At 43.4% G+C, this 14,539-nt stretch overlaps 1 protein-coding gene across 1 annotated transcript in view; it reads left to right on the forward strand.

Moving 5' to 3' along the window:
• ESPL1 (extra spindle pole bodies like 1, separase) overlaps nt 1–12,821 on the forward strand; it is a 57,808-nt gene extending 44,987 nt beyond the window's left edge. The window contains exons 18-30 of the mRNA XM_063292967.1: nt 1,477–1,891; nt 2,531–2,686; nt 4,014–4,227; nt 4,972–5,159; nt 6,357–6,484; nt 6,576–6,698; nt 7,126–7,281; nt 7,558–7,731; nt 7,987–8,091; nt 9,098–9,213; nt 9,387–9,470; nt 11,073–11,231; nt 12,266–12,821. Coding sequence (XP_063149037.1) covers nt 1,477–1,891; nt 2,531–2,686; nt 4,014–4,227; nt 4,972–5,159; nt 6,357–6,484; nt 6,576–6,698; nt 7,126–7,281; nt 7,558–7,731; nt 7,987–8,091; nt 9,098–9,213; nt 9,387–9,470; nt 11,073–11,231; nt 12,266–12,467 — 2,220 coding nt within the window. The 3' untranslated portion in view covers nt 12,468–12,821. The remainder of the gene's footprint in view (nt 1–1,476; nt 1,892–2,530; nt 2,687–4,013; nt 4,228–4,971; nt 5,160–6,356; nt 6,485–6,575; nt 6,699–7,125; nt 7,282–7,557; nt 7,732–7,986; nt 8,092–9,097; nt 9,214–9,386; nt 9,471–11,072; nt 11,232–12,265) is intronic.
• Nucleotides 12,822–14,539: the final 1,718 nt, after the last annotated feature.

Raw genomic sequence — 14,539 nt, forward strand, 5'->3', positions numbered from 1 at the left:
TTCGAATTGAGATCATTCTGTCGTTTTTTGGGTTGTATCCAAGCACTGCTTTAGCCACTTTACTATTAATTATGAAGGCTACTCCATTTCTTCTGTGGTCCTCTTGTCCACAGTAGTAGATCTGGTGGTCATTTGATGTGAAGTGGTCCATTCCAGTCCATTTCAGTTCACTGACGCCCAAAATGTCTATCTTTAATCTTGACATCTCACCAATAACCACATCCAATTTGCCCTGGCTCATAGATCTTACATTCCAGGTTCCAATGGTGTGTTGATCCTTAGAACATCGGATTCGCCATTCACCACCAGCACCGTCGGCCACTAGCTGTCCTTTCGGCTTTGAGCTAGCTGCGTCATCACGTCTGGGGCTAGTTGAACTCATCCTCTGTTCCTCCCCAGTAGCGTTTTGACCATCTTCCGACCTGGGGGTCTCATCTTCCGATGGTATACCGACATATCTCTGGTTGTACTGATCCATTTAGTTTTCACGGCAAGAATACTGGGGTGGGTTGCCATTACCTTCCCCAGGGATCGCATTTAGTCTGACCTCTCTGTCATGACCTTCCCGTCTTGGGTGGCCCTTCACGGTTTAGCTCATGGCATCATTGAGGTGCTCAAGCTCCAGCACCACGACAAGGTAATGATCCTTTGCTGAAGATGTCATAGCTAAAAGCTTTTTAAAAAGGAAAAGAGGCTTAAGCACACATTCATAGAAGGATCATGACTATTTTTTGGTTAATGTACTGTACTCCAGCTTACATGAGATCATTATTTATTGTGTAGAGACTTTTTTCTTGAATCTACTGTACTGAGAATTAATTTCCATAGTGTCATGATGTGAATACCAGTATTGTAAGGAAAGTTAATGTATCTGTTCTTCCAACACTTTTTAATGCCCTTGATTGCATTTTTCCCCAAATTGGTGACATGGACCATGTTAATTTGGGGTAATAGTTGTAGTCTGATACATCTGGAGAAAATAAAATCAGGAATTTTTTTTCTCCACTTCTTTAATTGTCCCTTACCTAAACTAAAATAGCCACAAGATTTTATAGTGAAGATAACATCTTAGATACATAAATTTTCATTTTTTAACTCTGATAGCATACCTTTTTTCCTGCACAAGCAGTATCAACTCTGCTGGTTTAATAATCTAAGAACAGCCTTATTGGATTAGAACCATGGCCTAGCCCAATGTAGTGACAGGGTTTTTCGAAGTAGTCAGACATCTCTAAGAAGCAGGCAAGTAGAAAGCAATACTTTTCTCCTGTTTGGATATTCTGCCTATTGTTACTCTGAGCTACATTGCCTTTGGATTTGGAGGCAATTTAATAATGTAGCTTGATCCTCAAATGTCTGGCTTCCTTACAAACGTCCAGTCTCCCAACACCAGCTCTTGTGTTACCCAGTTCTCTTCCAAATAGACTGTTGTAAAGGATAAAGTGAGTAGAAATCCCCTGTCTTTGTCTTCCCCAGATTCCCTTCAGTGATGACAGTGACACTGAAGGCCTTCCAGAAGCAGTGCCAGAATCCCAGTTCTGTGTTGATAAAGAACAAATGGCTGCTACTTGCAGGACAGGGCGGAGGATAGCATCGAGTAGAAAACCATCTAGGCTGAACCTTGCTAAAATGGAGAGGTGCACTGCTAGCTCTTCCCAGGAATGCTTCAAAACAGCAAAGACCCAGCTTGGGAGGCCAAGCACTAGGAGAGGCACTAGACGAGGAAAACAAGAAGAAATCCAGAAAGCTTCTAACAAGGAGAGAATTCAGGGAGCCCAAGAAGATCAAGGAGAAGGAGAAGAAGAGAAAGAGATTCTAAGGACAAACAAGGAGAGTTCAGAAGACAACCCTGAAGTCTTGCGAGGTTCTGATGAGGAAAAAGCTATTAAAGGTAGGCTTGGTCGCCTGGAGAACAAAGTGAAAACTGCTGAGCAGTTTTTGCTCAGCAAAACCAAGGGCTGAGAAGACTGACAGATTCATATTCATATTGGCAGAAATGCAGCTATGTGGGAAATGGAGCTGAGATTGTGGGTACATAAATAAGCCCCATCTGAACTAAGGAACTGGAGGATACATGGTTTCTGTCAGTCTCTTCTTCTCCCCATCTCCATTCCTTTCTTCCTTCACTCCATGCTTTGAAGCACAGCATACGCTGGACTCCAGTGGATGTAGAGGTCTGTTAAATGCAAACTTTTAAAGGGCTTGGAAAACCTTCAGGGCAAAGAGGAAGGAAAGGAGTCAATAGAAAAATCTGTTGAAGTGGAATTATAATGTACATCTGAAATTTACCTTTAGAAGGCTGATTTCTGATCCCAACTCCCTGCTTACCTCAAATAAACCTCTTGCCTTCACAGCATGACAGTTGTGGTAGCCAAGCGAGAAAGGAAATGTTCAGGCCTTGCCTCTCTAAAGCTTTATATTTCTTTCTGGTAAGGCACAGATTATGATCATAGCCCTCAAGGGCAGTATTTGACATCTGGCTTAGACAAGCTGGAAGTGCTCTGGTGTTTTGTCCCTTTATTCTCTGCAGGACGTCGAAGACAACTGAGCACAGAAGACGATCAAGAGGTCCTCCGGAGAGATGTTAGCACTGTCTTACAGGGAGTGTTTTCAGCTGCAGAGAAGAAAGCTTTGGAGGATCCCTTCAACCTGCATGCCCTTGCCTCCTCACTGGATGCACCTGCTGGTAAAGAGCCATTCAAATCTGTTTGCTCTCAACTCTTCCTTTAGAAATTATTTCATTGTTGGAAAGGTCTACTTAAACTGGCTTTTGCAATACACCGTATGAAAACCCTTTCAGCTCGTTTTTTAGCAGAGAAGCTGGAACTCTGTATCTTTGTGGGTCACTTATTTTTAAATTTTGATCGTGGTTTTCACTGCTGTGGTCGACCAATCTCGATCTGTTGCCTGTGTTTCTTTTCATGTCTAGTGCCCTTAGATGCACTCATCTGATGACCCCTCACCATTGGTTGTACTGGCTGTGGCTGATGAGATGAGGAATTGAGCATCACTGGAGGGCACTGGGCTGGGGAAGGCTGAGTTAGAGTATTAGCAATGCTGTGTGCGATTCTGCCACCGCTACTTGCTTCACCCAGGAGTTTCCCCAAGCATTAATCCACAGATTTCAGCCTATGCTTGCAATGCTAGTGACCAAAAATTCTTAGATTACTAATAAATCATCTGACTTCTTGGCACTGTACTTAGTAATATTGGGTCATAATACGCATTTTTATAGTGTTTTCTGGGTGTCCGAAGTATTTATCTATAGATTGTAGGTCTGCAAGACGTCGGTATTTTTCCTTACATTATCGATGGGAGGATTGAAGCAAAAAGAGAGAGCTTGTCGAAGTCCACCCAGTTCAGCCTTGCATTTAACAACTTGCCTGGTTAACAAAGGGCATTAGAGATTTAATGCAAGCCACATGACTAGGGCTGTTTCCATGATGGCAATAGGCCAACCAGCTAAGGAGAGAGGAATCATTCCACATAGCTTTCACGCTGGCAGGAGAAAAAGTAAAGTTTGTTTCTCCATGACAAACACAGGAATCAAGTTGGCAACTTGAGAGAGAGTAGGTATTTTAAATTTGCTGAAATGCTAGTTGCCTGGCTGAGGAGGAGGTGCTTTAAGTTACCTTGTAGATCTTTGTGAAGTTAAAATTGGGAGATAAAAAATCATCTATACTGTCTTGAGCTACTAGAAGGATACGGAGTGTAGATATAACACGAAGCTTTATGTAATATGAACTTACTGCTGAACGCATTCTGGCTGGTGGAATCTGGACGTGTTGGCCTTGCCAATGCTGACACGAAATTATGACAGTTGAATTCCCACACATTTGGAGAGGGAGCCACGTTACAGAGGTTGGGTAGATAGAATAGTACTGAAAATTCAAAAGGGGAATTAACTAACATTGTTTAGATGTAAAATAAACCGACTAATCTGAATAGGACTGCGTTCAGGTTTTCATTGAATTTCAGGATTTTTTTTTCTTCCCTAACCTGCAACATTACAGACATCTTGTCCATGGATGCAGTCTATGACTCCCTGCAAGCCGCTTTCCATTCAATTGCCCATTATCCTCTGGGTGCCCTCTACAGCCATCTCTGTCAACTCATGGCGTTGTGTGTTGGGCACCGGGACCCCATTGCTACTGCCTATCTGGTTTCTGAGTCAGTCTCTATCACTCTTCGTCATCAGAAGATGACCATGATTCACAAGAAACTCAAGTAAGCTCGTGGTGGCGGGAGGGGAAAATGGGGACATAACTATCAATTTGACAAGTATGGCAAGTGCAAGAATGCAAGAATATAAATTCGTGGCATGCTGAATATGGATCTGAACAAGGCTCCTGACGGGAAGGAGATAGTCCCAGAGCAGGAGTTCATGAATGTGCCTATCAGACAGCCTCTTTCAAAGGCAGGGATTTTGCTGTGATTTTACACCAAATGGAAGAGCAGTTGCATCAGATGCAGCAGAACCGCCTATTCCTGTGAAGCTCATGGAAAGTAGGCAAGGTCAGATCAGTAAATCATGCAGAGGTACAATGGGCAGCCTCCCTGTGGGTATATTCTTGAAGCTCCCATGAGGCTTGGATGCCATTTGTTTCCCATCACTGCTTTAACTGAACAGTTAATGAACTGGCAGCTTGCAAAATTTCATGGTCTAGAATTCAGAACAAAACTCTTACGGTCCAAACCGTAGAAGAAATATTTAATACATTAAATAAGCCCATTGGAGCTGGGCAGCTAATAAAGTCAAGTAAATAAATAAAAATATCAACCAGGTTTGTCAAAGTGGAGTATACTTAGTTCTATGACTAACATGAAATTTTAGAACTGTCTTTAAGATTATTGTCTTTATCACTATATCAGATCTAGAGAAGGGAGTATATTTAAAACGTATTTTTGCAATAAAGCAGACATGGATTTTAAGAATGTCTTAATAATCTTAGTGTTATATTTCCTCCTTAGCAAAATGAAAAAAACATCAGTGACCAGTACTTCCAAGCAATTGGAGGCACTTACCCTGCAAGAAGGAAAAGCAGATTCTCGGCTTCAGCACCTCTTAGAACTTCAGAACCTCTTTGAATTCAGTTGCCCCAACTCAGCAGGGTTGGAAACTAAGAAATTCAGAGAAGGGCTGCAGCAAATCCCCCCTGGTATGTGATATGTAAGATGGAATCATATTTTGATTGTAGTTGGCAAGTGTCGCCATTCTCAAAAGGAGAACAGTTCTGAGACACTAAAGAAGGCTTCTCAAGGATGTGCATTAGTTGTGTGTGTGTGTACGTGCACGTGCATGCATGCCTTCAAGTCTGTTTTGACTCTTGGTGACTGTCTGGACTCGTCCCTGCAGTTCTTTGGGCAAGGTTTTTCAGAAGTGGCTTGCCATTGCCTCCTTCCTAGGGCTGAGAGAGAGGGACTGGCCCAAGGTCACCCAGCTGGCTGTGTCTAAAGCTGGACCAGAACTCACGGTCTTCTGGTTTCAAGCCTGGTACCTTAACCACTACACCAAACTGTCTCTTGTGCATTAGTACTTCCGTGGCGTAAAAAATGTTCAGTTTTGTTGCTGTAGGACAGGGATGGGACCCTGAGATACTACATATATTGTCTAAAGACACTTCTCACTATCCATCATCACTGCTAGTGCAGATTGGAGCCAGTGAGACTTGCAGTTCAGAAACAACTACAGCACCACTTGCTTCCCATCTCTGTTTCAGCTGATCATTTACTGAATCAGCAGCTTGCAACATCCCATGGTCTAGAATCCAAAACAAAACTTCTGCAGTGCAGACTCTGGATGAAATATTTAATACTGTCAAGATTAGTAAAAAAAAAACTAGTATTCTTACTTTGCCAGCATTTCTCTAGGTCAGACATAGACAACCTGGTGCACCGTAGATATTTTGAACTACTTCCCATCTGCCCAGCCAGCAAGGCCAGTGGAAGGAAGCCGTGGAAATTAGAGTGAAAAAGTATCTGGAGACTACTATGCTGCCCACCCCTCCAGTACAAGTTATGCAATACCTTACTGGATGTGTTACATTAGGAATTGGGAGCTTGGAAGTAGGAATTGGAAAAAGACTAGGTGATATAGGGTTAAGTGAGCCAAGTTCTCAACCATTAATGGACATTTTCTTACTGCTCTAGCATTTTGGGGGCTAAAAAGTATAGGGTTTAAAGGGGGAGAGTGATGAGCGGAGATGATGGCTCGAAGGCCTAGTTCAAGATTCTGGGGTACAGTTTTTCCTGTGTCACACTGTGGCAAATAGGCTTGTTAAAACCATTACGTTGTTTCCTCATTACAATTCTCTCTTAAGTACTGTAAACTGGAGTCTTTTGCTGTCTCCTCGTAGGGGCCACAGTGTGCATAATGACCGTGGTGAGCATCCATCCAGGGACCCCTGGGGACATCCTCTTGTTGACAAGGTTAGAGAAAGGTGCTACCCCTGTGAACATCCAGATACAGACCCTCCACGGCAAGGTAAGAATAGCAAGAAGGAGGACTTTGAATGGCAACTTTCTGGACATAGGACATGTTTTGCCTCGTAATGCCCCTTTTGGTGTTTTTTCAGGTATCCTTAAGTGCAGCTCTAAGTGAACTTGAAGCCATCCTGCAAAAACAAAAAGAGATCTCAAATTTCACAGAGAAGGGGGACTGGTGGACTGGCCGGATTGCGCTGGACAAAAGAATGATGGTGAGGTCTGCTATCCTGCAGCACGAGGTTCTTTTTTGATCAAGGCTACTCTGGGCCTTTAAGTGTGTGCTGGAGGCCATGCTACAAAAGTAGGCAGGGCTAAAACAAAGAAGCTAAATTTGACTTAATATCTATTTAGTTGAAATTAACTCAATTTAATATGTTTGTTCCACATATAAGTATGGGAAGAGGAGGTCAGGACTTCTTGCTGCCTTGACTGTGCGATCATATCTGATTCCTTCGTGCTCTGTTCTTTCCTGTTCTTCTTCCCTCCCCAACGCTGCCCATACCCATATAGTGCACCCCGACAGCTTTTTGCCTTTGGGGGAAATCAGATCCAGGTCAAAGGGCAGCATCCTCCAAACTACACTGCTGTTGTGCTGCTTGCCCTCCCTTGTTGGAAGGACTCTGTTGCTTTGCTCCACAGGCTTTGGTGGATTCTCTGGAGACACACGTGCTGAGCTGCTGGAAGAGTGCGCTACTACCAGCCTGTGTGAATGACAGCTTGGTGGAGGAGGCCTTCCATCTTCTAACACGTCTCAGGGAATGCGGTTGTGAAGAGGTAGATCTGGCATTGCTCAAGGTGAGGAGTCAGGCAGAGTTTGGCCATGGAAGGTGTAGCTAGCCAGGTACACAATGGCTTCACAGGGTGATCCCTTTTTTTAAATACATAGGATTAGTTCTGTCTGCACACCTTCAGAATTTTAATACATCTGCCTCCTGCAGTATTTTCTGTTTCAACTGAGAAATCAGCTGTGTTTTTAATTCCAATTGCCTTTTTGTTTTCTACTGTTGTTTTCTGCTCAGGTTATTGTATCAGGCAGCCCCAGACGTGGAAATTTCTTTTCTATTTTGATAGGTCATACTGACTGGATCCCATCTGTTAACTCCACAGCATGTGGAGCACTTGGTGCGGGGGCTTCACCCAACTCAACCTGAGAGAGCCCTGAGCCTTCTACAGGAGTCAGTGGACAAACTGAAATCATACACTGGCCAGGCACCAAGTGGCCACCTGGTCCTTGTGCTGGATAAAGTGAGTGGATGATGGTGCCACACTATTTTACAGCACGGATGAGCAAGGGGCAACCTCAGGGCTGCATCCTTGTATTGTGCAAGAGGCTGCTGCCTGGGTTCTCTTCCTGTGAAAACATGTAAAAAGGATTATCATGAAACATTCTGATCTTCTAAGCATTCCAAGACTGGCCCAACAACATACCATGTTGTTGACTTGCTTCATCCAATGAATGTTGTAGGGAGGGGAAACTGAACTCTTGATCTTTCTTTGCAGCACCTCCAGAAGCTTCCCTGGGAAAACATACCATGCTTAAGAAACCAGTCAGTAACTCGGTTACCATCTCTGCACTTCCTGCTTAGCTACTCTCTTATGAAAAAGGTGAGGTACCTGTACCTTTTTAGGAGGCAAGAGAGCTTCACCCAGACACGTTCTTTTCCATCACCCTTTACCGATGCATTACACAGCAACTTTAACACTGCCGTAACTAAATAACAGTTCTTTTGCATCTTAGATTTTTGCCTTGTTGTTGAAGTTTTCCAGAGGGAAAAGGAGTGCTTAACAAATGCTAGGATACGCTATTTTGCAAGACTCTGTGGAGCTTTTTAGGAGATAGTATTCATTTCCTTGCTTCCTCTGCGGCATGAAGATTGACTCACTTAAACTGGCCAGTGCTATTAGCATCAAGCCTCAGTCTCTGATTTGTATGGTTTAGGGATTGGCTCTGATGGATGAACAAAAATGGATTGGGAGTCACCAGTTCTGATTCTGGGTGAGGTATTGGGCTGTCTTGAGTTAAGAGAGAGAGCATAATGTCTACAACTCTAAAAACTCAGTTCCTTGACTTGAGTAAGCCAGTTTGCAGACTGAAATGGATTAATGGGGGGCCACTGTTAGTCACGAGAAGGAGCAATAAACTTTCCATGAAAGTAAAATATTGCTGATGAGAATCCACATGTTTGTTTAAAGAGCTTATGTGCAACTTTTCCCAAAACAGTTTTCAGTAACCATTAAACAGACCTTTAAAAGACTAAACAATATTAAGGGAAACTAAGGAAGACCAAAGAAAGTTATCTAAAATATAGCAGCATTAGGGCTTGGTGTACTGCAGATAAGAGGTCATTCCAAAACACAGGTATACTTTGGGGAAGACCTGCCTCCATGTCATCACCAGGAAGCAATTTGCTAGCCAGAGTATGAAGAACGCACTGGCCTTCCCTGAAGTTCATTGGTGCTTTTAGGGCTGATAATAAAAGACACACACAGTCGCTTCTCCAGGACCTTGGATACATCGAGTGGGAGTCCTCAAATGGTAAAATTGGTACCTGGTTTCATGCTGCTTTCTCCCCCATCTAATGAAGCAACTATTCTGATCTCCCTCAAACAGTACCAGGAAGAGACTATCCTCAACCATGGTGTCAATAACAGCAGCACCTTCTATGTTCTGAACCCACACAAAAACCTTCCTGGCACAGAGAAGATGTTCAAAGAATGGTTTCAAAGGTAGGTATCTGCACTTGTGTACACCACACAGATTTTGGATCCTTCAGGGAAGCCACAATATCACACAGTCTGTCAGTGGGCTTCCTTGTGAATAAAGAGAGCTTTCCAGGTTGACACAACTGAACTCGCTCCAACTGATAACTATGTTTTTTTCTTTGCTTACTACTTGATAGTGAGCCTGGATGGACAGGAGTGGCGGGAGAGGCCCCCAGTACAGACCAAGTACCATTGGCCCTTGAAGAACGTGATCTCTACATGTGAGTGCATGACAGAGCTGCATATCCTACATTAGTGCTAACGAAAAGTTTGAACGCTTGAGTGAATTGCAAGTAGAAAACTTGTGTATTGGAAGCTATTGAAGCATAAAGGAAGTGGATCCTGGGTCCGACTTACCAGCTGCTCTGGGAGAATATATTTTTCTTGGTTATGCTCTTAATTGCAGACATTCTTAATACAGCAGATCTCAGTAGCTATAGAGGCTCATTAGAGAAACGCTAGTCATAGTCTGAGAAGTACGTGAGCAGAGGGACAGAGAAAGCAGGAAAAAGAAAAAAGCACTCAGGAATAGACCATTTTTCTCTGAATGTATTTAGCACTATTTTCTGTTCCTTAAGTATTGACATATTTAAAGTCCCAGAAAATAGTTATGCCGAACCAAAATATCACAAAAAAGTAGTAACTTTGGCTTATGGGGAAAGAAAAGAGCTCCCCTGCCATAACTATATTTTAGGCTACGTACCAGACAACAATGCTGGATATTCTTTGATTTCCTTCCCCCACCCCCCATTCTGGAAAGCCTGGAATATTTATTAGTGTCTTTTATGCCCCTGTACTGTATTAAATGACAAGATAAGTCACGAGCTCACCCTGAAGCTTACAATCCAAGCCTAGCCTTTCCCAACCACTATGCTATTTGGGGAAGTCTAGATTAACCCTTGGGGGAAAGGGAACTGGGGGCGCAGACAGAGAACAGTGAGTCAGTTCCTGCTGCAAGAACACATTGAACTGATGTGTTCAATTCAGCCAGGAGGTTTAGGCTCATTGTAGCTGACTTCTGAATGAGGGGAGATCTCTTAGCAGACCTAGTTCTTTTGCCAGTGGCAAGGCGAGAATGCCAGAGGGAAAGAGTGGTCTCTCTGGGTGGTAAGGTAAGCAGGTAATAACCCTGCTGCTTTTTTCCATCTTCTCAGTTTTGATACAATATTTTATTTCAGTGCAATGATATTTATATAATATACTTAGATTCTTAATATTCTATTATTTAGGTGCCTTAGAGTATTGAATATAGATAAGAAAAAAGAAAAAGTGGATCTTCTATCAGTATTAATTACAGTTTTGAATATTAATATTACAAACATTACAATTATTTGACTTTTTCTTCAAAATTATAACACGAATTGAAATGAAAAAAATGAAGACAGAGCATACATCGAAGTATTTGATTTATAATAGAGGTTTTGGTCTTAAGCTAAATTACTTGATATTAAAAATTCCATCATGTTGTTACTTGGTCTGTGTGTGTGTGTGAGAGAGAGAGAGAGAGAGAATATGGATGGATGTGTTTTTATATTACTGAAGGAAAAATAAAGGAACAAACTGCTGCTTTGACTTGCTGGAATCAAGCCTCTTGCTCCCTTTTGTCATAGTCATCTTGAGCAAAAGAGGGGATATAGCCTTCTGATGATGTGATCAAGGGGGCCAGCATTTTAGAGGACTTTCTGTTTTCAGTTTCTGGTGAAGGTGCTTTATTTAGCATTCAAATCTGCAACTGAATAGGAAACTTGAGGCTGTCGAGAAGTTGCCTGATGGGAACCTGCCTTAGTTTTTGAGGTGTTGATTTTTTTTTCTTCTTCTTGTAGCTATGCTGGTCATGGTGCAGGTGCACGCTTTGTTGATTCCATCTTAAAAATGGATTGCAAGGCTGTGGCTCTTCTTTTTGGCTGCAGCAGTGCTGCTCTAGCAGTACAGGGCAACCTGGAGGGAACTGGTGCTATCCTCAAATTCATCATGGCAGGATGGTAAGTTGCTAAAGCCTTGGCTAGCTCAGCTTGGTAACTGGCCTGAATCATAGGTCCTAAATGTTGAGATACTGGCTTCCAAGCTCTGATGGGGAGAGAACAGAGTATGCATGAAGCCACCACTTGGAAAATTTTTGTTATCCCAAGGCTGCAGGAGCAAGGGGACATCATCCAACAATAGCTGCCTGAGTTTGAATATAATTCCAAATGCCAATACGTACCGCCATTATGATTGTGAGTGAGGATCTGGTGAAGATCCCCCACTTATTTTTCACTCTAGGTGACAAATGCATGGACACCCCCACAGACAGAGTTCTCTCCCTGGATCCTGTGATGCCTCAAAAGAGGAGATGGAAGGTGCAGAGCTATACTGAGACTATCCTTTGCCTTCTCCAAATAGCTGCCTGAGTTTGAATATAATTCCAAATGTAACCCTGAAAATTTTCACATCATTGGCAAGGGATTTTCTGGGTTTGTTTGTGTCTGGTATGCCTTATTTTATTCCTTATCAGTGGCTGAACAGGCATTTCTCTTAGTTGAATGAGCATCACAATCCCTGAAAGTATGCCTGTAGGTATGTAGATGAGAAAGACTCAGTGTCTGGTGCAAATGTTCTTGCAATTTTTCCAGCAAGCATTTTATGCAAGGCAAATGCAGAATTGGACTCTTGCGTGGAGTGTACCTTTTCAAGAAAACGCTAAGCTTGATGGCCTTTTGATACCATCTGGGTCCATATTCTTTTTCTTCAGTCTTTGCAACTCTCAAAGCACAGGATTTTTATTAGAAACAAATCCACAGGTAGGATTTGAGGACACAGTATAAAATATTTTAAAAATCCCAGTGCTATGATGAGGCAAGTTAGGGTTCAGCTGTGGTTGCAAATCAGAACAGTGTCATCAGAGGACAGCTTATGAAATGCTTGATGCAGGCCTAAGTGTTATTTAAGCAAACCTTTTCCTCTGTCGATAGATCCAGGATTCTGTTACAGACACGACTTGTGCTCACCTGCTTCTTTCCCCTCCCTTGTTTTCCAGTCCCCTAGTGCTGGGTAATCTCTGGGATGTGACGGATCGAGATATTGATCGCTACATGCAGGCGCTTCTGAACAATTGGCTCAAGGCAGGGTCGGGAGCCCCTTTGCTGCAGTACGTCATTGAATCCCGCCAGGCTCCCAGGCTCAGATACATGATTGGAGCTGCTCCCATTGCGTATGGCTTGCCAGTATTCCTGAAATAGAAGACTTGACAAAAGCATGGGATCTGGCTTATTGTGGGAAAGAATTGAAAGGGGTTGAATGAATTGATTCTTAAGTTTTAAACTGCCTTAAGTATAAACTGCCTTTAACTGCATTTCAAAGGAAGGATAAACATTTGACCTATGCAAGTATGTTTGTTCACAGTCTGCCTTGCCTTTTTATTGTAGAAGGCCTGCATTGCCCTTACAGAAGAACCTTCGTAAGCTGCTATCTTTTGGAATATGTATCACATTTGCACAGAGTAGAGTAAATGTTCAACAATTATTGTAAGTTATTCTTAAATCTATTTGTATTTTAATCTTTCAAAACCTCAATAAAGGTTAAAAGCAAATATATTCTGTGTATATATACAGCCAGTCTTGAACATGGGATATGGTATATGTTTTAGTCTTGACTGAGGATGCTTGAGCTGACTTGTCTAGGCTTAAGTGATTGGGCCCTGAAGTTAGTGTGGGGAATAGGTAAGAATCCTGCCAGACTTTGTATTACAACTCCCAGCCACAGCCACAGCCATTCATTAGGGTTGCTTGGGAAGGCATGTAATTTAAAGCATTTGTATTCTACTAGACAGCCTATACACCCTTCCTTGGAGTTTTATTTATAGTTCTACCCTTAATTGTAGCCGCCTTTACATTATAAATAACATCAAATAAGAGCTTGTAGGGGGCATACACTTGAAAGTGGCTGCTAATAAATGACTTGGTAAAAAAGGTGCACAGTTGCATTAATATGTACAGATTCTAGGTTTTGTTTTGGTATTTCTTTTGGCTTACCTTGGTGCAGAAATTTCCTTTTTAAGTGCTAAGCAAAGTCTTGAGGTGTTGATTAATACATCCTCCGGAGAGGGGACATTCCTGGATGCCTTTAAGGAGGCGCTGGTGCACCCCCTCCTCAAGAAACCATCACTGGACCCTACTGTGCTGAACAATTTTCATTCTGTCTCCCACCTCCCCTTTTTGGGGAAGGTGGTTGAGAAGGTGGTGGCTTTGCAGCTCCAGAGGATTCTGGAGGAAACGGATTATCTAGACCCCTTTCAGTCAGGTTTCAGGCCTGGTTATGGGATGGAAACGGCATTGGTCTCACTTATGGATGACCTCTGGCGGGAGTGAGATGGAGGCAGTGCATCCATCCTGGCTCTTCTTGAGCTCTCAGTGGCTTTCAATACCATCAACCATGGTATCCTTCTGGACCGACTTAGGAAGTTGGGGGTGGGCTGCGTGGTTCTGCGCTGGTTCACCTCCTTCCTCCAGGGTCGGTCCCAGTCTGTGGTGATAGAGGAGAGATCCAGCCCGTGGCCCCTCCTTTTTGGGGTGCCACATGGTTTGGTTCTCTCTCCTCTCCTATTCAACATCTACATGAAACCACTGGGTGAAATCATCCGTCACTATGGGGTGAGTTATCAATATGCAGATGATACTCAATTATACATGTCCATCCCAGGTGAAGTAAGTGATGCTGTGACCACCCTTTCTGAGTTCCTGGGGGCTGTGGGGGCCTGGATAGGGGACAACAGGTTGCAGCTGAACCTGGGGAAGACAGAGTATCGGGCTCTGCCTGCTACTCAATAAGACACAGACGCCAATTTAGGAAAAATCAGGTTCTGAGTTTATTCAAGTATAGCGCATGCCTAGTTAAAAGCTGAGAGTGGAGGGAGCGGGCCGGTACAGGATTTAAATAGCCCGCGCCGGTCAGCGCTCCCCCTTCCCTCCGTTGCGTAGATCCCCGAGCCCCAAATGTCCCGTTGCCGGTGGGTGAGGGGTTGCGGGGCCCCTGCTGGTGCCCCTGCTGGTGCCCCGGGCATCTTGCTTAATCTTTCTCCTCCGGCCGATGATGACTTTAAGCCGGGCGATAATCTTCTGCGCTTCCGTTGACAGCTCCAGGCGTGCCTTGTGCTCAGGCGTTGTCGGTCTCACCCTTTGCAACAATGTATCTTCTTGATTGGATCTTTCCGGCTGGAGTCGTTACTTTGTTGCCGGTGTCTGTTGCCTGTCTTTGTGCGTTGCTTGCATATCTCTTAATCCCTTGCCCCTGCTTCCTTGGTATTGTTATGTGT

The sequence above is a fragment of the Candoia aspera genome, chromosome 2, assembly GCF_035149785.1.
Source record: "Candoia aspera isolate rCanAsp1 chromosome 2, rCanAsp1.hap2, whole genome shotgun sequence".
In the NCBI taxonomy this organism is placed as follows: domain Eukaryota; kingdom Metazoa; phylum Chordata; class Lepidosauria; order Squamata; family Boidae; genus Candoia; species Candoia aspera.